Below are 21642 nucleotides of genomic sequence, written 5' to 3' on the forward strand. Positions count from 1 at the left end.
TTTACAATCTAAATGCAATTGTGTGACGTGCACCATTACAAAGGACTTCTTGCCAAGCTCTGCTAGGAAGGTTCTGAACCATTTGCTCGAAGTGCTCAAAGTAGATGGGTTGCTGTTGAATTTGCCCCTAAAATGCTCTGGAACATTCATGCTGCGGGTAGAGGGGTTTACTGCGGAGGGGTTCACTGTGAATCTGTAAGCAGTAATCACGAGAGAAACAGTTTGCGTCTGGAGAAGCAGGAAACAATTGGAAGAGGCAACGTTAAGTATGGCACTTTGGCAGGACCGGGGCCTTTAGCTGAGGCCGGGAGCTGGGGAAGGAGGAGGAATCTTCAAAGGGGAATGGGAATGAGTTGGGAAATTTGTCAAGAGAAGATTGACAGGCAAAAGAGAGGATGCCAGAGGTGCGTGGCTCGTGAGAGAGAGGCTGCCAGGTGGTGATTAGCATGTGAGAAGGAAGCTGAAATAAAGATGGGTTGTGGAGGATGAGAAGGAGACTGCAAGAGGCATTGGGGGTTAATGTAGAGGTTGCAAATAGGATTTGGGGGTGTTAAGGCAGCTACAAAAAAAGTGGGGAGCTCAGATGGAGCTTGGAAAGGTGGGGGATAGACATCAGACAAGCAGGTGGTTGAGAGTAGGCATGGAGTGAGGGAAGAGAAGATGAACATAAGGTAAGGTAGTGTGACAAAACGAGGCTGCAGGAGGAGGAAGTTAAAGGGGGGCTTGATCAAGAGGCAGGATGCTGTGAAAGAAATAACTTTTAAGCTTGTCAACAAAGGAGTACTCTATTGTGAGCCAGGAAAACTCAAAATCACAGAAGTCATGTCTCCCGTCCGCTTATTTCTGTACCTGCTTCTCCCCCACCCCCCTTTCTCTCTTTCTTGTTTTCCTGCATCACTCACTCACTTGCACTTGTCTCCTGCATGCTTTCGTTCACTCTCTCATGCTTGTTCTCCTCTATATGCTTACACACTTGCTCGCTTGCTCTTGTTGCCTCGCACACTCACTCTCATGTTCTAATTCTTCCGCTTTCAAAGCTTATCTCCATGGCAGTTGACTCTCTTGGCTCTAGTATATGAATAGGAATGCTGTCAGCTTGTTTACAGTCAAACAAGGACAGAGGAGTTGTATTTAGACTGGGACACATTAAGTAAGACCAGTAAGTGATGTGAGAATCAGAACACATGGGAAATTGAACTGAGAGCTTTTAGGTAGATAAGGATAAGAAAGAAATGCTAGACATTAGCATTTTAAATTGGAAATGGCGATGTACAATGAAATGAATGGGGGTGTGGCTCAAACTGACGGGGCAAAAGAAACTGCTGGCATGTACATAGTGGATCATCTGCAAAAAATCTTCGAATGAAATTCCAAAGAGCTCAAAAGTATGAGCGTAGTGGATACATAAACTGTCGATTTAACATATTCCTCTAATGTAAGATGGGATGCATGCAAGTGTGACGGTTAATAGGTAATTAATACAATTTAAATGAGATTTAAAGGCTGCAAATCATGAAATTAATACTAACTATACAATTTGAAGATGGTGAAGTGATGGTGTTGGGATAGACACATTTGTATTTTTACTGTATCTAAATATCTTGGTTGATTGTATTTTAGCTTTTCTTTTGCATAATAAGCTTGTGTTTTACTGTTAAAAACAAATATGTAGCATTTCATATTTTTCATGCAGTGGAAGACCACCTCGCTAAATAAATTATCACCTATCAAACCACATTTTAATCTGGAATCTGACCTGTCAGGTAACAACATAAGATAGAATGATAATGTTCAATTTAAAAAGGAAATGTATTCAGGAAAAGTTAGCAGATTTCAAAATGGACAAATCACTGGGCCCACTAATGTTGAAATTTTTTGATTTGGTTTGTTATTGTTACCTGTACCTAGGTATAGTGAAAAGTTTTTTTTTTTTTTTGTTTTGCATGCAGTACAGGTAGATCAAACCATACAAGGTGCATTAGCATAATAGAACACAGCGAAAAATAGTGTGCTCTGGCTACGGGGAAGGCGCACACAGAGCGAGATAAACATTTAACTTTAAAATTAAAACTTGAGCGTCCATTCAGAAGTCTGATAACAGTGGGGAAGAAGCTGTTCATGAATCTGTTGGTACGTGTTTAAGCTTCTGTATCTTCTGCCCGAGGGAAGAAGTTGGGAGAGATTATATCTGGGATGGGAGGGGTCTTTTGATTGTGTTGGCTGCCTTCCCAAGGCAGTGACAAGTATAGATGGAGTCAATAAATGAATTTTATTATCACATATATCTAGGAGGATACAGTGAAAAGTGTTTTGTCACTACAATCTGGCACCATTTTGAGTTACAAAAAGAATTACTTAGAGTTCATTTTCTGTTCACATTGGATCTCAAGCACTGCACCAGGGCTTCTGCAAGGTCTTTGCAAGGTGTTCTGGGCCTCAAGGAGTCCCCGCTCTGAGTACAGCAATGATGAAGTTGATATCCAAGGAGACACAGGTTCTGCTGCTGCAGTCGCCTTGCCAACACTGCCAAGAGTCCCCACTCTGGGCCTACCGCACCAGGAGTCCCCTTTCTGGGCACCGCCACTGCTAAGAGTCCAGGCTCCGAACCTATGGCAGCCAGGAATCCCTGCTCCTTGGCACTGCCACCTCCAAAAGTTCAGGCATCTCCACCACCACAGCTGATGCTCCATCGCTGCCACCAAGAGTGCAGGCTCCAAACCGACAGCAGCCAGGAGTCCCTGCTCCGAGCCTACAGCTGCCAGGAGTTTCCGTTGTGACACTGCCACTACTGCCAGGAGTCCTGATCCACACTGCCATGCTACAGGTGGTGCCCCGCCGATACCACTCTGGCCTTGAAGATAAAGAAAGAAAGACGAAAAGGAGAGAGAGAGAAAAGGATGCTGCCATCTGGAGCAGATGAGTTCAGGAGCACGAACACTACTTGCTGCTGGTGCCGCCATCTTGGACAGAGGTTTGGCTTGCATAATAAACTGGGCTGTGTTCACAGCTCTGTGTAGTTTCTTACAGTCCTGGGCATAGCAGTTGGCTTATGAAGCCATGATGCGTCTGGGTAGAATGCTGTCTGTGGTGCATCTATAAAGATTGGTAAGAGTCTTTGTGAACATGCTGAATTTTCTTAGCTTCCTGAGGAAGTACAGGCGTTTCCTAACTGTAGCATGTATGTGGACCAGGACAGATAGTTGGTGATCATCCCTGCTAGGAACTTTACGCTCTCGACATCTCCACCCCAGCACCATTGATGTAGACAGGGACATACCCTCCACTTTGCTTCCGGAAGTCAATGATCAGTTCTTTTAATTTGCTGACGTTGAGGGAGAGATTGTTACCTTTACAACATGCCACTAAGCACTCTGTCTGTTTCCTGTATTCCGTTTCATCATTGTTTGAGATCTGGCCTACAATGGTGATGTCATCAGTGAACTTATAGATGGAGTTAAGATGAAATTTGGCCTCACAGTCTTGAGTGTGCAGGGAGTAAAGTAAGGGGCTGAGTAAGCAGCCTTGAGAGGCGCCGGTGTTGAGAATTACCTTGGAGGAGGGTTGTTGCCTATTCTCACTGATTGCAATCTGTGGGTTAGGAAGCTTAGGATCCATTGCAGAGGATGGAGCAGAGACCTAGGTCTGGAAGTCTGGAGATTAGTTTGATTGGAAGTGTGGTGTCGAAAGTGGCGCTGAAGTTCATAAGTAGGAGCCTGATGTAGGTGTCCTTGTTATTCATATGTTTCAGGGATGAGCGTAGGGCAGGGAAGGTGACATCTGCTGTGGACTAGTTGCCACAGTAGGTGAATTGCAAGGGATCAAGGCAGGCTGGGAGGCTAGAGTTGATGTGTGCCGTGACTAACCTCTTGAAGCACTTCATAATTATGGAGGTCAGAGCCACTGGGCAGTAGTCATTGAAGTACGCTGCATGAGTTTTCCTTGGCTTCAGGATGTTGGTGGTCTTGAAACATTTAGGGACTATGTCTGTAATAAGATTAGAGACTCTGATTGATTATTTTTCAATTTTCAGTTGTACAAATTGCTCTGGAAATCTAGGTGATAACTGATGTAACGTGTGCTTAAGAAGAGATTGAAGGATGAACTGAATAACTAAAAGATGATTTGATTTGAAATTGATTGTGGACAAACTGAAGAAGTGACCACTTTCCACTTTCAATGGATATTGACAAGTTACATCTCAAAGCTTGTTGGAAAACTCATTTTTATGTAGCCACAGAAGTTGAAAGTTTTTCTTGTCAAATTGGCTGCAACTCTTCATATCCTATGGGTTTTGTTCAGACGGAACAGGAGTTGAGCCCTACATTGTTGGGATCTACTTATGTTCTTCACATAAATCATTGCTCTTGAGTTTAGGAAATGTGATTTCAAACTTTATTGGTGCTTCAAAATTTGTTGCTGACTGACATAAAGAACAAGATTGTCTAAAGAACGGCAATCTCACGCAGATTGCCACTCTGGCCCATCTTTTATACTAAAGAAGGAAGTTCCAAATTTCTGCAAGGAGATTCCTCTCGGGCCTGTCTCAGAAATGCAGTACTTCCATTTTGACAATTCTTTCATTTGTGCAGAACTGTCAGAGGAAGGTAAGTTGCACATCCTTTTCCTAGCAGTGAGCTGCTGTATTCTGAAATATAAAGACCCTGACAGCTGTTAAATGCAATGTTCAAGTGCTGGAGGGTAGGGTGCCAAATGGTGGAGGGTCTGGTGGAGATGTAGTTGGGGTGTGTGAATTAAGTATAGTGTATGTTAAAGAGTAACTCAGGAGTTAGATATGTATTTAATGGTCAAACTTTTCATGAGTATTTTCCTTAATTTTGTCAGAATCCTTATAATTTTTGAAATGGACGTACAGGTGACCAATACAATTTAATATAATTAAGTGCAAAGTTAACATATGCTGGGAGAATAAAAGAAACATAAATGTACATATACAGTAAATGGTGTGGTTGAACAGAGACCTAGAGTTTCAAATACATAATTCCCTGACAATATCTGTAGACAGAGAAAACTATTAAATGAAATTTACGTAAATGAGCACAAAGTGCAAGAGCAAGGAAGGAATACTTTATTGTGTAAATGTTAATGTGATCACATAATGGTGTGTTCAGTTTTGGTTGCTGAATTATGCAGCATTTGTTGGAATTCATAGGAATTTGGTGGAATGGTGTAGAAAAAGTTATGTAGTTATGAAGAAAGAATGGAGAGATGAGCATTGTTTCTACTTTGAACAGAAAAGGCAAAGAGAAGATTTAATGAAGATACTCTTAGAATTATGGAAGTAGTGTTCCCTTTTTCGCACTATGTCTTCAGACTGGGTAGCTATTGTTGACAGCTGATAATTTAAAAATCTAGTGTTGAAATAGAAACCGTTGGAGAAAGATAAAATTAATTGCATTAAAAATTAAATTGGTTAAAATAAATTTTAAACAGAGAAAGATTTGAGAAGAGAGTGAGACTGGTTTGGATTCTCTGGCAAAATAAAGCAACAGAGGTATAATATGCTGAATGGTGTTGCTGCAAACTGCTGTTCCAAGATACTAAGCAATGTCTAGGCATTTGTCCTTTGTATAAATATTTGCATTCTTCTGGCAGAGGTCATTAGCCCACAGTTGGGAGTGGAAAACCTGGAGGTCGGGCTGAGATCAACTGTAGCACGTCATTCTCAGCCCTACGTTTCAAATGCAAAATGTCAGAATAGAAATTTCTCACATTTCTGACCCATTTATCTTTTGAACTGAGGGAGTTGAAGATGGCAAGGGCATTGCTGTTTTGGTCCCAAATTGAATTTGTAATAAATTAATAGATACAAGCATTTAGCTTTGTCATCAGCTCAAAATTGATTGAATCAAACCACGACAGCTTTAATGATTACTTTTTGTTTGTTTGTTTATTTCAGGGACAAGAAGGAGCGAAGATTGACCCATGGGAAGATGCAGACTTCCATATTTATAAAATCACTGATCGATTTGGTTTTCTACAGTAAGGCTCAGCATTTTAAATTTGTGCTTTCAAGTTCAACATTCTTTCTTTCTGTTAGAAAATTGATATACCATCATTAAACGATTTGATTAATTTAGTGGTTAATGTGGTTTAGTTTGGCATGTTTCTCATTAAGACTTCTGGGTTACTTGCTGATGAAATCAAATCATGCAGCATGAGTTCTTAGTCAAATCTCAATTTATTTCCAAAAAATTCTTTGAAAGTAACCACAAATATTCCATTTGCATTATACATTGTAAATCTTGGTTTTATTCTCATTACTATACTATATTCATCTTGGTCAATTTTAACAAGTCTTGAAGTTGGGTGGGTTTAGGAAGGCATACAATCTGAAGGCACCACCCCCAGCAAAACATGGTGTTTATCTTGATGACAATTAAATTCTTCTCACTGGCAACATCCCATTTCATATTCTTTATTTTTTAAAATAATAGGTTTTCTAAGCTTCTGCATTATACACTGTACTGCAGGATGGTGCAGAAAACTCCATTCTCTGTGAGCTATCATTTGGAGAAGCTAGTTTGGAACTGATGGAATGCATGGCAGCTGATTGGCATTTGGACAACAGTTTTTAAAAAAAAAACGCAATAACTCTCAAAGGGTGCTGAGTATTTGACCAGCAACATGGCTTTTAGAATTTTAGACAGCTTTTGGTCATCTTCGTGGAACTGCTCCAGCAGACAGATACGTGCACATGTACTGCACAACATGACGCACTGATTTCTGGTGGCCACTGTATCAAAGTTGATAATATTTAAGAGAACACTTTGTGAAGGTATTTTTGAGTACAACCTGGGGAGCAGCACTTGAACATTGTAAATTCTGTTCGATTTGTCTTCGGATTTCATGGAAAAAATGTGGATGCCTCTCGTGTTTCTGTTCGCAATTAATTAAAGTTTTTCCAATCTGCATGTATTCAAATTGATTTTTCTGTTGGGATTAATGTTTCTTTGCTAGTGGAATGAAATTATAATATTTTTGAGGAAGATGAAACAATTCTTGAAAGCTTGTAATTTTACAGTTCAAATATGTTGAAAAGAACTGGAATGACTGAGCAGCATCTCTCTATTTTCTTTTCTCTGTCTTGAATCAATTTTCTGACAGGTTTTTTTTTGCTTCTGCTCCTCTGACCCAATTCTAGTACCCTATGAGCGCCTGTATGAAATAAGAAACAATTCTTGTGCACAAGAGATTAACAAGCTGTAGCAATATTTTATTTTAAAAAACACAATGTTGTACATTGGTGAAAATAAGTCTTGAATCACTTCGGGCAAAATCACAACATTCGCTTTCTCACAAAAGTCAATAATCTAAACACTTGGAAAAGTGGAACAGACCTGCTAAATATATGTTTGTTAGTTGGTCAGAGAATGGACTATATTTTAAAGCGGCAGTGTATTTCAAGGTGAGTTGGGATTGGATGTGTTACTGCCTTGCCAGTGTGTTTCGATCACTGGGTGCTCTGGTTTCCTCCCACAATCCACAGATGTGCAGGTTAGGTAGATTGGCAATGCTAAATTGCCCTTAGTGTCCAGGGATAGCTAGGCTAGATGGATTAGCTATGATAAGTGCAGGGTTACAGGGATGGTGTGGAGGGCTTGATCTGGGTGAGTTGCTCAGAGGGTCATTGCAGACTCGGGCCACATGGTCTCTTTCTGTACTGTAGGGATTCTATGATTATGAACCATCACCATATCTCTCTCCTAGTTAAAACTCTAATGCCTTTATAAACTTTCCTTTATACACACAGGAGAAATAAAACATGGATGTTATGGATGGAGGAAAAACTGGGAAGGCAATTCAGTGGTTTCTGTTCATAGTGTCTGCTGATATGTTTTTTGTGCTTGTCGGATGTTTCTTGATCTTCCTGTTTTTGGATACTTTCACAGGTTAACAAAAGGCCCAGTGTGGCTAGCTACTTGTAAAAGATTTGACTTATGAATGATTAGTTGGCCAAATCTTTATTTCAATAATTGTGCTTGATTTCTGTAAGTAGAAATTCAGTTTATTTTTAAATGTTAGTGCAGTGAAAAAGTATATATAGCTCGATTTGCTTTCATGAATTATGCATTGCACATTTGAATATTGAGTTTACAGCAAAGGAAAGATCACCTGGTTTTCTTCAGGCTTAAAGTAGTTTTTGCAGAGAGAGCTCCTGAAATGGTGGAGATCTGAAGGCTTCTCTGTGTATTGTTCATAGCCTGAAGCTGTTCAGCTGCCCAAGAACTAATCACATAGTTTTTGGCAAGCAGAAGGCCTTTGTCATTGTTAACTGGTCATTAAGCCATAGACCAACCATTAAGCTCCAGCTCATTTGCAAACCACGCTCCAGTGACTGCTGGGATCAGCAACTCTGTCAACGATGTTTACGACGAGTGTCATATTACTTTCAAAGCATGCAGCAATCCTTGAGTTTAAAACAGTTAATTTTTTCACTTCGGTCCACCATTTGAAAGTACAGAAAAATAAAAAGACACTGTCTTTACAATAAATAAATTTTTAATTCAAAGTGTGGAAGTGTTACATTTAATTTGAAACTCTAAAATCATATTTTGATAGCCCAATTTGTCTATCTCTGATTAAAATGAATTGTAATGTTGGTTTTGCTACTCTGCTGTTGTAGCATAAACTAAAATGATGATAATACATTTTACTGGCACTGTAGAGTGCTTCAGATGCACTTTTGACAGCTTAGTTGGCCAAATCTTTATTTCAGTAATTGTGCTTGATTTCTGTAAGTAGAAATTCAGGTTATTTTAAAATGTTGGTGCAGTGAAAAAGTAAATATAGCTTGATTTGCTTTCATGAATTATGCATTGCATGTTTGAATATTGAAGCCTGTTTTCCTTTTGTAACAGTGAGAAAGAGTTGCCAATGCCTGATGCTGTAGAAGAAAGAGTAAGTTGAAACATAATTTTAATGTTTGCTCTTCCTTTCTTGAAAGGCTATAGCTCCATTTATATGATGGAAACAAGCATGTAGGAATAAATTTGGTGCAGTAGCAGATTTTTTTAAAAAGTTAGATTATGAAGTGGCAGAGGGTAATTTTCACATTAGTTCATAAAATCTGTATGTTAAAGTTTCAAAATTAATCCCTAATAAATGTTCAGAATTTTGAACAGTATATATGTCTTTAAGCGTATTATTTTTGCAAACCAGTCAGGAGCCAAATTATGAAATAAAATCAGAAATTGCTGGAGAAACTCAGCAGGTACTGGCAGCATCTATGGAGAGAAAGCAGAGTTAATATTTCAGGTCCAGTGACCCTTCTTCAGAATTGACAAAATATGTTTCATTTGTAGCTGTTTGTGCAGAATTCTGTTAAGGCCGTGTATTAAGACATTTAGGGAATTTATCATTAGGTTCTCAATATTAAAATAATTTAGTTGATTAAATATCAACTGCAACACCACAGTAGCCCTGTTGAGATCAAAATACTCTGGAATTTTTCTGACCTATACTGTCCACTACTCACTGCACGGACGTGGAGGCAAGTTCGTGGCAGGTTATAGAGAAGGGATGTACAGGATTGGGGGATGAGGCAACAATCAGGAAAAATCAGAATTGAGAGGGTATTATAGAACTATGGACTATTCAATACTGAGGTGGTGAGAGGCTATGAAGGGATATGAAACAGAAGAAAATCTTCACTTGTACTGGAAGCCAATGTAGTTTATGGAGATCAGGGATAACAGGGGTGTTAGAGGTTCAGGGGAAGGATAAAGGCAACATATTTTTAAATGTGCAGAAGTTTATAAAGCATGACAAACGTGGCCAGGCAACCATTGGTATCGTTACATGTATAGTTGACAGAGGCATGGATGAGGTTTTCATTAGCAGGTGAAATGAGATAGGATTAGAATTGTGAGAGATTATTTAAGTTTCTTAATACGTTACCAGACCAAAAGGGCAAAAAAGGCAGATAACTGTTAGAATGTGTGGAAATTGAAGAGGTTACGTTAGATGTTCTAGGTTGACCATTTAAATGGACATCTGAGGCAAATACTATGTCATGCTTTTTAATTAATCAGAATAACTTTATTAATAGTCTGTAGAACTAAAATTGTGAAACTGGACGTTTACATTCACAAGGCTCCAATCTTCCATTGAGATTTGCAAGTAGCTCTTCTCAGTAGGAAATTGCAAGTAATTTGCTGTGATTTTCCCTTCCATTGATTTGCATTTCAATTCACCCTTCAATATCAATATGGTAGCCACCCAGTTTTTATCAATCTAGTATTCAGTACTGAAAATCAAAGGGTCCAAAAGCTTGTGAAAAATACCAAGTTTGCTTTACCCTGTTTGGAAGACTACATAATAAGCTTCCATAAGTTATACTCAAATCACCTTGAAGAACTACATGATAAAGGTGAAGCAACAAAGTGGATGTTCATATGATATTGTCTATAACATTTTGGCAGTATACAACTTGTTTATCAGTGAGTCATTCTGTCTTGTCTGCCACTTTTAAATATCTGCAGTAACAGTTTGCTGATTTGCATTTTACAGCTGAAACAAGTAGAGATTGAAAGAACAGGAAAATGGCTGAAAATGCTGAAAAGCTGGGACAAATATAAGAGCAGTGAAAAGGTAAAACTGCCCTGTAAATTAATTTTCCATACTTGAGTGGAATCTTGCATAGAAATGAAATTTTTGCAATTATATTGATTACATTACATCCATTAGATGTTTTAACTGCAAACAATATAAATATTAAGTTAATATTTGAAAAAGTGCATGTGTACTGTTAAGTTATTGGCTGACTTTAGAAGGCTAGTTCCATATTCAAAATTCTTTGCTCCGAATTGTTAGGGACTCGACTGAACCCTTTTCAGATACATAGAGATAGCCTAGACACGAACTTTTTCTTAAGGGCAAATGTAAGGTGCTGTATTCCAGATGTAATTCGATTGATTACACTACTTGGCTTTAAGCAAAAAACACTTCATTCTTACCCTACAAAGAAGGAAAACTTGCAATAACAACTAATAGTTTATTTAACTGGTAAACAGTAACTGTTCCAATATTGTAACATCCCGTAAACCCTTGGCAAAGGCAAATGCAGTTAAACAGATTATCTCACATACAGTCCTGGCAGCAGGAAGAGAACCCAAGCTTTAGCTGCAACAGAAAGAAAGACGTAGCAGCTTCAAAAACCCAGCAACTGCTAAAAGCTAAACTAAAATCCTCGTTCTGTGGAAGCTTGACTCCACTCATTCATGCTGCATCTGTTGTTCCAACTTTTTTAAAAAAAACCTTGAGGCCTCTCAAGCTGTTTATTAGCTTGGAAGATACATCTCTTCCCCTATGGTTCAGAACCTCTTCCAAAAAAAAAGCCTGGACAAAATACACCTCTTAGTCATGGAATCATCACAGAATTCTTAAAATGCTATCATGCTTTAGTTTGACAGTATAGTTCATAAAGTACTTTGAAGGCAGCATTTTATATTTTGTTTTATTTATTTTATTCGGTGTGATAGTGCTGCATGTTGACACAAGTACCTGTGGATATTTCAGGTTTAAGGCCTGACTGCAGAATTTGTAATTTTGGCAATTATATAGGGGAAGGCTGTAAAAAGTTGACGAGGCAGTGTGAAGATGGAAATTGCAGCCTTGGTCAGATGTCACCTCAAGTACAGGAGGGCAGGACTGAAAGTGGATTGAAAAAACATTGAACCTGTTGACTTTTGTCTTCGAAACTGAAGCTAGAACAGTGAGCAGTTCTAACAAAAACCCACCAATCTTGATTTGTTTATGCATATTGAAGCATTAATACCAAATATGCTCTGGTTTGACCTTTGTTTCCCTAATATGAGTTAGCATCTTCACTTCCTGAAATCCAATATCATACCAATGTGGTTGACTCTTGACTGCTGCCTGAAATGGCCTAGCAAGCCAATCAGTTGTATCAAAACACTATGAAGTGTAAAGAAAGAAGCAAAACCAGAAAGACCACCGAGAACAACCTAGGCACTGGAAATAACAACAAACACAGCTCTGTTGACTGTACAAAGTTCACACCAATCAACATCTGGGGCTTGTACAAAATTGTCCCAGACATCCTCGTCACCAACCATGGATATGTCCTGTCCCAACAACAGGACAGACCCACCAGAGCTGGCAGCATAGTGGTTTACAGTTGGGAAGAAATTGCTGTTGGAGTCCTCGATGATGTCTTCAGTTCTCATATAATTTCATGGCATCGGGTGAAGCATTGGCACATTAACCTTTTGCTGGTTACCACATATCTTCCCTGCCCCCACAATGGGCTGATGAGTCTCCCATGTTGAAGATCACTTGAATGAAGCATCCAGGGTGGCAAGGATTACAAGATTTACTCTGGAAGGGGAGGATTTCAGTGTCCACCATCAAGACTGGCTTAGCAGCACAACTGCTGACTACGCTGACCGAGACCTTCTATTATCATGAAGCTGAGAGGTCAGCCCTAGCTCAATAGAGCGACATGCCCAAAAATGAGGTTTCAACCTGGTGAAGCTATAGTTGAAAATTATTTGTATACTATAGAGCACAACCAGCAGTAGACAGAGCTAAACAATCTCTGTGTGTTGCAAGTGCATCTGCACATGTGCAGTTGTATTAAAATGACCATTTTACACATATTTTGTAAATGTAATATTTCCAAGTTGCAGATTGAGGTGAGGATGAGAGTTGTGAGGAGTAAGCAAGGATTCATCATTAGGATATGGTGAGGCCAAGAGCGTGAGTTTTTTTTGGCAGATAGAATATACTTGAGGAGAAGACAATTTGTTCACTTTGTAGTACCTACACGCCCCGACACACTCATCACACTACCCTACATCAGGAACACGTCAGAACTCACCACAAGACTCCTACGACTGCTGGGCAACAGAGTGGCATACAAGCCACATCAACCCTACGACAACTGCTCACCCAAACTAAAGACCCACTCCCTGTCATGGACAGGACCAATGTCATCTACAAGATCCCTTGCAGTGACTGTGAGAAACACTACATCGGACAAACAGGAAGGAAACTAGCAACAAGAGTACATGAACACCAACTGGCTACAAAAAGACACGACCAGTACTCACTCATCTAAATCCACATGGACAAGGAGAACCACCATTTCGACTGGGACAACACCAAAATCCTGGGACAAGCTCGGCAGAGACAGGCACGAGAATTCCAAGAAGCCTAGAAGCCACGAAACATGGTATTAATAAACATATTTAGCTCGACCCCTTATACATTCCACTATGAAGGAAAACCGGAAGTGAGGCAATCCATCTCAGCAGACCCCAGAGTTTAAAAACTAAGTGGGAGAACACACCGATGCTTCATCGGAGGCTGCACTGAGGATGTTACCCAGCATGGTAACGAAATGTCTGCAAAACAAGAAACCAGCTCGGCGAGCCAACCAACCTCAACACCCACAACCCAAAACCCACAACCAGCAAAAGGTTAATGTGCCAAATCTACTCCAAAACCTTGGATTCTTTGGCTGTGCTTAGATTGATAAGAATGCAACTGCATGAGAGCAGCCTACCTCGCAAGATGATGGTGAAGAGAAGAATGGTGTGCTCAGCCACGTTAAAAGCTCCAGACAGCTCAAGGAATCATATAGGCTACCTTTTATGACTTTGATTTGGTGCTGTGGTAGAGTTAAAATCTTGATTTGGGGTATTCCAGCATGGAGTTCCAAGAAATCTGGGAATTGATTTGGGGGAAAAAAATCACATCTTTCAAGGATTTGGCTGTTTTCTTTGGAGCAGAGAATGTTGTGGGTGAACCTAGTAGGGGTGTACAAGATGGAGGAGCATGGACAGGGTGAATAGAAAGCAACTGCTCCCCTCGGTTGAAGGGTCAAAACAAGGAGGCACAACTTTAAAGTGAAAGGCAAAAGATTTAGAGAGGGTTTAAGGGAAAATGTTTTTACCCAGATGATGAGTGTCTGGATTGCACTGCCTGGGAGGGTAGTTGAGGTGGGAAACCTCCAAAACCTTCAAAAAGTAATTGGATGAGTACTTGAAGTGTCGTAATATTCAAGGCTATGGGGCTTGTGCAGGGTCGTGGGTTTAGTGTAGTTGTTGTGTATTTTTGGTGGTACAAACTCTCTGGGCCCAAGTGCCTCTTTACTGTGAAATTCTGTTATCCTATAAAAGGAGAATACAGAGAGGATGGTTATTGTAACGTGGAGCCAACGGTTGGGTTCTGTGGAAAGGGCTAATGACAGCAGTTTTCACCCAACAAGAGGATGAAAAGGGGTTGTTCAGAGATCAGCTGTGTATGGGAAGAGAGTCAAGGGAGTAGGAAGTGGGTCAAATGGACAAAATTGACCCTGGAGGCAGTGGCAGTGAGGTGGGTGAAATAAGAGTAACGCACACAAAGCTTTGGGATTAGGTTTGTCGAGACGCAAGGAACAAAACATCAAGTATACAATACTTTATTTACATCATTAAAGTAATTTTCATGAATATTTGGTTTAAAGTCGCTGTAGCAATAATTGGGAATAACTGCACTGCGTCTGGACGTCTTTGTTTTGTAGTTCACCAAAACAGTTCTCAAGATAGTGATTAGGATGGATCACCATTAGGGTGGAGTTTAATAAATGCAGACAAATTTAATGAAGCTCACAATACTGGGAGCAAATTGAGTATACAGGTTTGATTCAACAGAATTGCCTTCAGTTAATGGATGTGGTTTACAGAGCCAGTTTTGGAACTACCTATGATGCCTGATGAAAATTGTTTGTGGACTTTATAATTGGATCTGCTGGCATGCATGGATTTATATTCAGCAAGAAATTTTGCTTCGTGGGTGAGAGGAGAAAATTTAAGCCAAGGAAAAAGGCATGACGGTATGCCATAGACACCAAACCAGTCAAACTAGTTTTGTTTATCATTTCAATCTGATGGGATTCTCGTAATCTTTGACCTATCTTTTTGATTATTCTCGTTCATTTTGCTCTCCTTGAACTCTGGCTGTCTAAGAAAGAGTCACAAATTACAACTGTGTGTCAGACATGAAAAACAGTACAATTATACTGTTTTGCTGCTACAAACCTTTTACCAGCTTAATTCTGTCTTTTAGAATTAAACTGTTTCAAAACTTGGTAAATTTAATTTTCTTGGAATTTTAAATGGGAAACAAAATTGGAGAACAGTATTGAACTCACAACTTTTCTTTAAACCTAGTAATCGCTACTTACAGTTAGAATCTAACAAGTAAGATTTTAAAAGCCGTGCCATGTTGGCTTTTGGGAGTACATAGAAAATTTTCATCTATTTTTCCATTCAATTTTCACTGAATTGCAAAGAAACTTTGCAGCCACTTTAAAAGCAAAATATCAGCTGTTCTGGAGTTTCCAAGTACTTTATGTGCTCCTTTACTGAAGGAAAATCTGTTCATAATGGTGTTGGAGGATAACAAGTTTCAAGAAAGAACACTCAAATAAAACACTTATTGAAGGGATGGAATTTTTAATCTTAACACAATTGCTTGTTTTTGGCAGAAACTTTGCTTTTACTGTATTTTTGGTAGTAGAGAGGTGCTTTGTCCAACCGTTTGTATTTTCAATATTATCATTTGACATCTTGCTGTAGTTCATACAATTAATAGTATTTCAAGAACTTCAAATTTTTGTAGCTTCTCGTGCCTACCCGGGACATGAGGCCAATCAGATGGTAGCATCATTATAGTAAATTAGAGCCATATTATATTTTTAGGATCTGTAAAAAATTAGTTCCGGAAACTGAACAGGAAGTCATGTTCACAAGTGATCCAACCTAACTGATTTTGTTATAATTTAAGGCAAATTTTTATTCAAAGAGCCACGTCATGTGTGTAGACGTAATTACATTTAAAGTGTTAAGGAAATAATTTTCACAAGTTTTAAGACCACAGCATGCTAATTCACTGTGTACACTTTGAAAATATTTCATTAAAATTCAAAGCATTTTGAAATAAATTGTGTTACTTGTCAGTACATGGTTTAAAAGGATTGCAGTTTAATAATTCCTGAACTTTAGGGCACTTCAGAAATTTTGAAGAAAAAAGTTCCTTCAAGCTAATTATTGGGATATGTTGTGACGACATGGGTGGGACTGGTAACTTCCTGCATAGTTTGTAATGACCGCAAATAACAATCTTTGAGCATTTCACTCTTGTTTAAAGCTTTCAGCCAAGTATGTCTCCCTTTTCGTTTTATGTTTTTCAAAAATATGTTAATGACGACCTGATCATTTCAAAATGCTTTCCTGCAAAGTGACAGTAATGTGCAACATGAAACAGGAGCACAGATATAATTGCAGTTGAAGAGGGAAACTGTACAAAGACGACAAAATTTACAGAATTTGCAGGCACAATGTCCCATTGATATGCCAATACAAAGCTAGACATATTTTTAATCATCCTTAGATGTTTCTGTGGGGAATCTGAGCTAGAGTATAAGCCTGGCCAGTTTCTTAAAAAAACAAATATGTGAAGTCAACTTTTGTCAAGAGGTGAGGTAGTACATGGTGATGTGAAGAGGATGAAGTTCATAAAATTTCCCATACTGATAACATAGAAAGCTGAGTTTGCTCTTAATTTTTTTTCCCTTAGAAATGGCATAAGGTTCATGATCAACAGATCTATTTCAAATGAAGGATATTTCCGATTTCCAACAGGCGAACGTGTTGCTTGAAATAGATAGAGTTTAAGAAATTAATATCACAACTCACTATGCCTGAAAACATTTCAGTGGGTTTCCAACACAAAACTAAAATACTGTGGATGCCGGAATGGTGTAGTAAAATTGAAAAAGTGCAGAAAATAGCCATCATGCCTTGTACATCGAAGGAGAGAAAAATATTTCAAGTCAAAAACTGGAACTGGATCAGAACTAGGAAAAATGAGAAAAGTAATAGTGATTAAATTGATGAAATAGAGGAGGGCAGAAAAGAAAACGATGGGCAGTTCCATGGCAGGTGGAAAATGAGTAATTAAAGAACAAAAGATTTGTGAATACAAAGCCAAAGTTCTGATACTGGGGCTATTAAAAATAAGTTGTCTAGAGCAGGGTGAACAACAGAATATTGAACAGTTGCCACCCAAAAGCACGGAAATAAAATGAGCAGACAGAAACGTGCAAACAAAAAACAAAACAATGAACAAAAGTTACAGTTTGAAATCATTAAACCCAACATTAATGCTGGAAGTCTGTGAGCTGCCTAATTGAAAATTTAGGTGCTGTTTTTCAAGCTTGCATGAGATTGGTTGTTGTTTGTCTACTGCATGTTTCAGACAGATTAATATGACAGCATCATGGAGAATTAAAATGTTAGCTAACTGGTAAAAAGAAACCAAAATCCTCAGTTGAGGAAAAGGAAGACTTCTCAGAAGAGCTGCTATGAAAAGTTGCATCATCAGAATGGATTAGAAGGAGAAACTGGTAGATTGGAAATGAGTCTTTACAGAGAGTAGGGTGTTCACAGAATCACTTGCCAACAGTAATTTTACACTTTAACTCGTGTTGGCGGTCTTCTTGGAAAGCCATTTGTTCTGTGTTTCTCAAACTTCTCTAAGAGGCTGTTGGGCCATTTCCCTTCTTTGCTGCTGTTGTATCATTTTCTGCACTTGGGGCAATGTACTCCTGCCACATGCTGCAGCCAGTCCACTTGGCCACAAGTCGTGACAAGGTTTGGAGGTGGCACCCCAAAGATAAGGTAAGTTGCCAAAGCTTGCAGGGTTCAACAGGGTTCAACAATGGGAAGAATTTGGGATAAAGTAGTGCAGCTTTATTCTGGGCAGGCCAGAGTCTTGGTAGTCCTGGGAATCCACCTAGAGAGTGTGAAGCAAGTCAGTGGGAGGGGGTTGATCCAGGTCTAGACTGCCTGGTCAGGGCTCAGGACCTAAGTCTTGGTTTGAGTTCTATGGACCTGAAGGGGAGAGGGAAGAAGGGTATCTGTGAGATGGAGTGATGTTGGAAAGAGCGTTGTTGAGTGCATGAGTGGGTTTGCTGAGTGTGTGAGTGTGGAGGAAAGGAGAAACCGTGCTGCTTGGGTAAGACCATAAGAAATAAGAACAAAAGTAGGCTGTTCAGCTCCTTGAGCCTGTTCTGCAATTCAATAGAATCACAGCAGATCCAAAATTCCTCACTCCCAGTTTCGTGTCCTTTCCCCATAACCTTTGATTCTCCAACAGATCAAGAATCTATCTATCTCAGCTTTAAGTATGGAAAAGGACTCTGCCCCCACAGCTCTCTGTGGCAAGGAGTTCCAAAGACTCCCTACCCTCTGAGAGAAGAAATTCCTCCTGATCTCAGTCTTAAGTTGGCGCCCCTTTATTTTGAGACTATGCCCTCTGGTCCTAAACTTTCCTTTGAGGGAAAACATCTTCTCAACGTTTATCCTATGTGTTTCAATGAGATCACCTCTAATTCTTCTAAACTCCAATGGGTAGAGTCCCAATCAGTTTAGTTTTTGCTCCTAAAACAATCCTTCCATACCAAGGATCATCCTAGTGGACCTTCTTTGAACTGCCTCCAATGAAACAATATCTTTCCACCAGTAAGAGGACCAAAACGGCTGTCAGTTCTCCAGATGCTGTCTCAACAGCACTTTTTGTATAGTTGCAGTACAAATCATCATAGAATCATTGAATCCCTACAGTGTAGAAACAGGCCCTTCGGCCCAACAAATCCACACCGACTCTTGGCGCATCCCACTCAGACCCATCCCCCTATAACCCACCTAAGCTACACATCCCTGAACACTACAGGCAATTTAACATGGCCAATCCACCTAACCTGCACATTTTTGGACTGTGGGAGGAAACAGGAGCACCTGAAGGAAATCCACGCAGACAGGGGGAGAATATGCAAACTCCACACAGACAGTCGCCCAAGGGTGGAATTGAACCCGGGTCCCTGGCGCTGTGAGACAGCAGTGCTGACCACTGAGCCACCGTGCAAATAAGAGTCGACATTCCATTAGCCTTCCTGATTACCTGCTGTGCCTTTGTGCTAGCTTTCTGTGTTTCATACACAAGTACTCCTAAGTTCCTTTGTGTTGCGGCTTTCTGCAGTTTTTCACCATTTAAATAATATTCAGTTTTGTAGTTCTCCCTTCCAAAATGAACAACTTTGTATTTTCCCACATCATACTCCATTCACCAACTTTTTACTTACTTAACCTATCAATAGCTCAGTGTAAACTGTTTGTATCCCTCTAACAACTTGCTGTTCTAACTATGTTTGTTTGTGTTATCTGCAAATTTCATTTCATTCTTCCAAGTCAGCAAAATATTATAAACCGTTACAGTCCCAGCTCTGATCCCTATGGAACCCCACTGGTCATGTGTTGCCAACCTGAAAAAGAACCTTTATACCCACTTGCTGTTTCCTGCCCTTGAGCCATTTCCATGCCAATAAGCTGTGGTGATGCTGTGGCTTTAAGAGATGTGTTTTGTCCTGATTTTGTTTAGGCAGAGATTGGGGGACAGTGCGAGCAGTCCAAGAGAAGATAAACAACCTGTGAAGTCTTGGTGACTTTTTTTTAAAAAAGTTGGAACAGTAGAGGCAGCCTCATCGGGTGTGGTCAAGCTCTCATAGATCCAGGATTTTATTTAGCTCTCGGCAGTTGTTGGAGGGGTCTCAATAGGGTTGGAAGGCAGTGAATCTCTCCCAGCTGCTACACACTCTCTCTGAATCATCTTTTGATGTTCTTTCCTTCTGCATTAGAGAACTGCATGTAAGACTATCTGTTTCTGAATTTGCCTTTTCGCCAAGGGTGTGTTAATGGGATGTTACTATATTGGAACAGTTACTGTATAGTAGTAAAATATTATTCTGTTAAGTTTTCCAGTGGAGTTAAGTTATTTCAAGTTGCTCTTTCTTCTGTTTTATTTTAACTATAGTGTTTGAGTATATTGTGTTTTGCTTAACATTGAGCAGTTTGACCAATCGAATTGCACCTGACATTTACCTTTTAAAATGAGAAAAAGTTAGGGTCTAGACTACCCTCATAATATATTTTGAGGGGGTCTGGTTTGGTCCGTAACAATACTACTACAAACACAGTGGATTCTTACCTTTTATGACTTAACCTTTTGTGAGGTACCTTGTTGAATGCCTTATGGAAGTCCAAATACATCACACCAACTGGTTCCCCTCTCCACTCTGGTTGAGACTTCCTTAAAAAAACTCTAAATAATTCAGTCAGACACATTTTCCCTTTCATGAAGCCATGCTGATTGTGTTTGATGATAGGGAGAGGGGATGCTGGGTGAATGGGGGAGGACAGTTTGGGAAGACGGCCTGTCGAGTGAATAAATGGGATTAGAAGTTAGAATAGGAGTTAGGCGTGCTGTTATGGTATTGAGTATTTGATGCCTGAGTGCCCCACCCTGTCTCAACACTGCCCCACTTCTCCTTTCCACCTTTTCCCATCTAAGACAATCACCCAGGACTGGGGACAATTGCTCACCTACGACAGGGGCAATGAATATGCCACCACATTTTAGACTGTGTTAATTCTAGGTAGGATGTTTGTTATTTACACATTTGACGAAAGCATTGCTAGCAGACAGGATTATTGCAGGAACTGAAAATCCAAACTACTGCCTCAGACTGCTAGGGCATGCTCCACAGCTGTGTAATAATGGCACCAGAATACACAGTCCTGCTCCATGCCTCAACCCAGTGTATATTTCCTTCAAGTAATGAACTGGAGAACCAACAACAGGATAACACAGGAACAGGCCCTTCAGTCTATCAAGACTGTGCCTACACATGATGCCTTTCTAATCTAAAATCCTTTTGCATTTACACTGTCTGTATCCCTGTATTCACTGCCTGTTCATATATCCATCAGGATGCCTCTTGAACAAATAGGCCAAGCAGAGGCAGGTGGGGACTAGTTTAGTTTGGGATTATGGTCGGTATGGACTGGTTGGACTGAAGGGTCTGTTTCCATGTTGTATGCCTCCAAGTAAGTAAGAATGTTGCTATTGTATCCACCACCTCTGCTAATGCATTCCAGGCACTTGCCATCCACTGTGTAAAAAGAAACCTGCCTCTCACATCACCTTTAAACTTACCCCTTTTTATCTTAAACTTATGTCCCCTACTAATTAACATTTCTACCCAAGGAGAAAGACTCCACCTATCCATTCTATCCATATCTGTCATAATTTTGTAAACTTCTATCTGCCTTCAATCTTCAAATGAAAACAAACCAAGTTTGTCCAATCTCTTCACAGCTACCACTCTCTCAAAAAGAGAAAGCAACATCCTGGTAAACCTTTTCTGTACCCTCGCCAAAGCCTCCACATTCTTCTGGTAGTGTGGTGACCAGAACGATATGAAATATTCCAAATGTGGCCTAACTAAAGTTCTGTATAGTGCAACACGACTTGCCAATTTTTATACTCTATACTCTGACCAATGAAGACAAGCATGTCATATGCCTCCTTGACCATCTTCATTAGGACATGCATTTACACACCATACATTAAGCAACAAATTTTCAAATACATGAATTTATTAAACAGTTTTATTTCTATTTACGCAGCATTTATTATATTCAATAAATTATTTAGCATATCTTGGAACATGAGCCATTTGGTTGAAAGATTTTGACTGTTCTCTCATCTCTAATA

At 39.7% G+C, this 21642-nt stretch overlaps 1 protein-coding gene across 4 annotated transcripts in view; it reads left to right on the forward strand.

The window, feature by feature from the left end:
• Positions 1–21642, forward strand: part of usp6nl (USP6 N-terminal like) — a 271323-nt gene that overhangs the window by 155813 nt on the left and 93868 nt on the right. For all 4 annotated transcript variants that reach the window (XM_048610396.1, XM_048610398.1, XM_048610397.1 and 1 more), the window contains exons 4-6: positions 5918–6000; positions 8880–8919; positions 10531–10611. In XM_048610396.1, coding sequence (XP_048466353.1) covers positions 5918–6000; positions 8880–8919; positions 10531–10611 — 204 coding nt within the window. The remainder of the gene's footprint in view (positions 1–5917; positions 6001–8879; positions 8920–10530; positions 10612–21642) is intronic.

The sequence above is a fragment of the Rhincodon typus genome, chromosome 22, assembly GCF_021869965.1.
Source record: "Rhincodon typus isolate 14 chromosome 22, sRhiTyp1.1, whole genome shotgun sequence".
NCBI classification, from domain to species: domain Eukaryota; kingdom Metazoa; phylum Chordata; class Chondrichthyes; order Orectolobiformes; family Rhincodontidae; genus Rhincodon; species Rhincodon typus.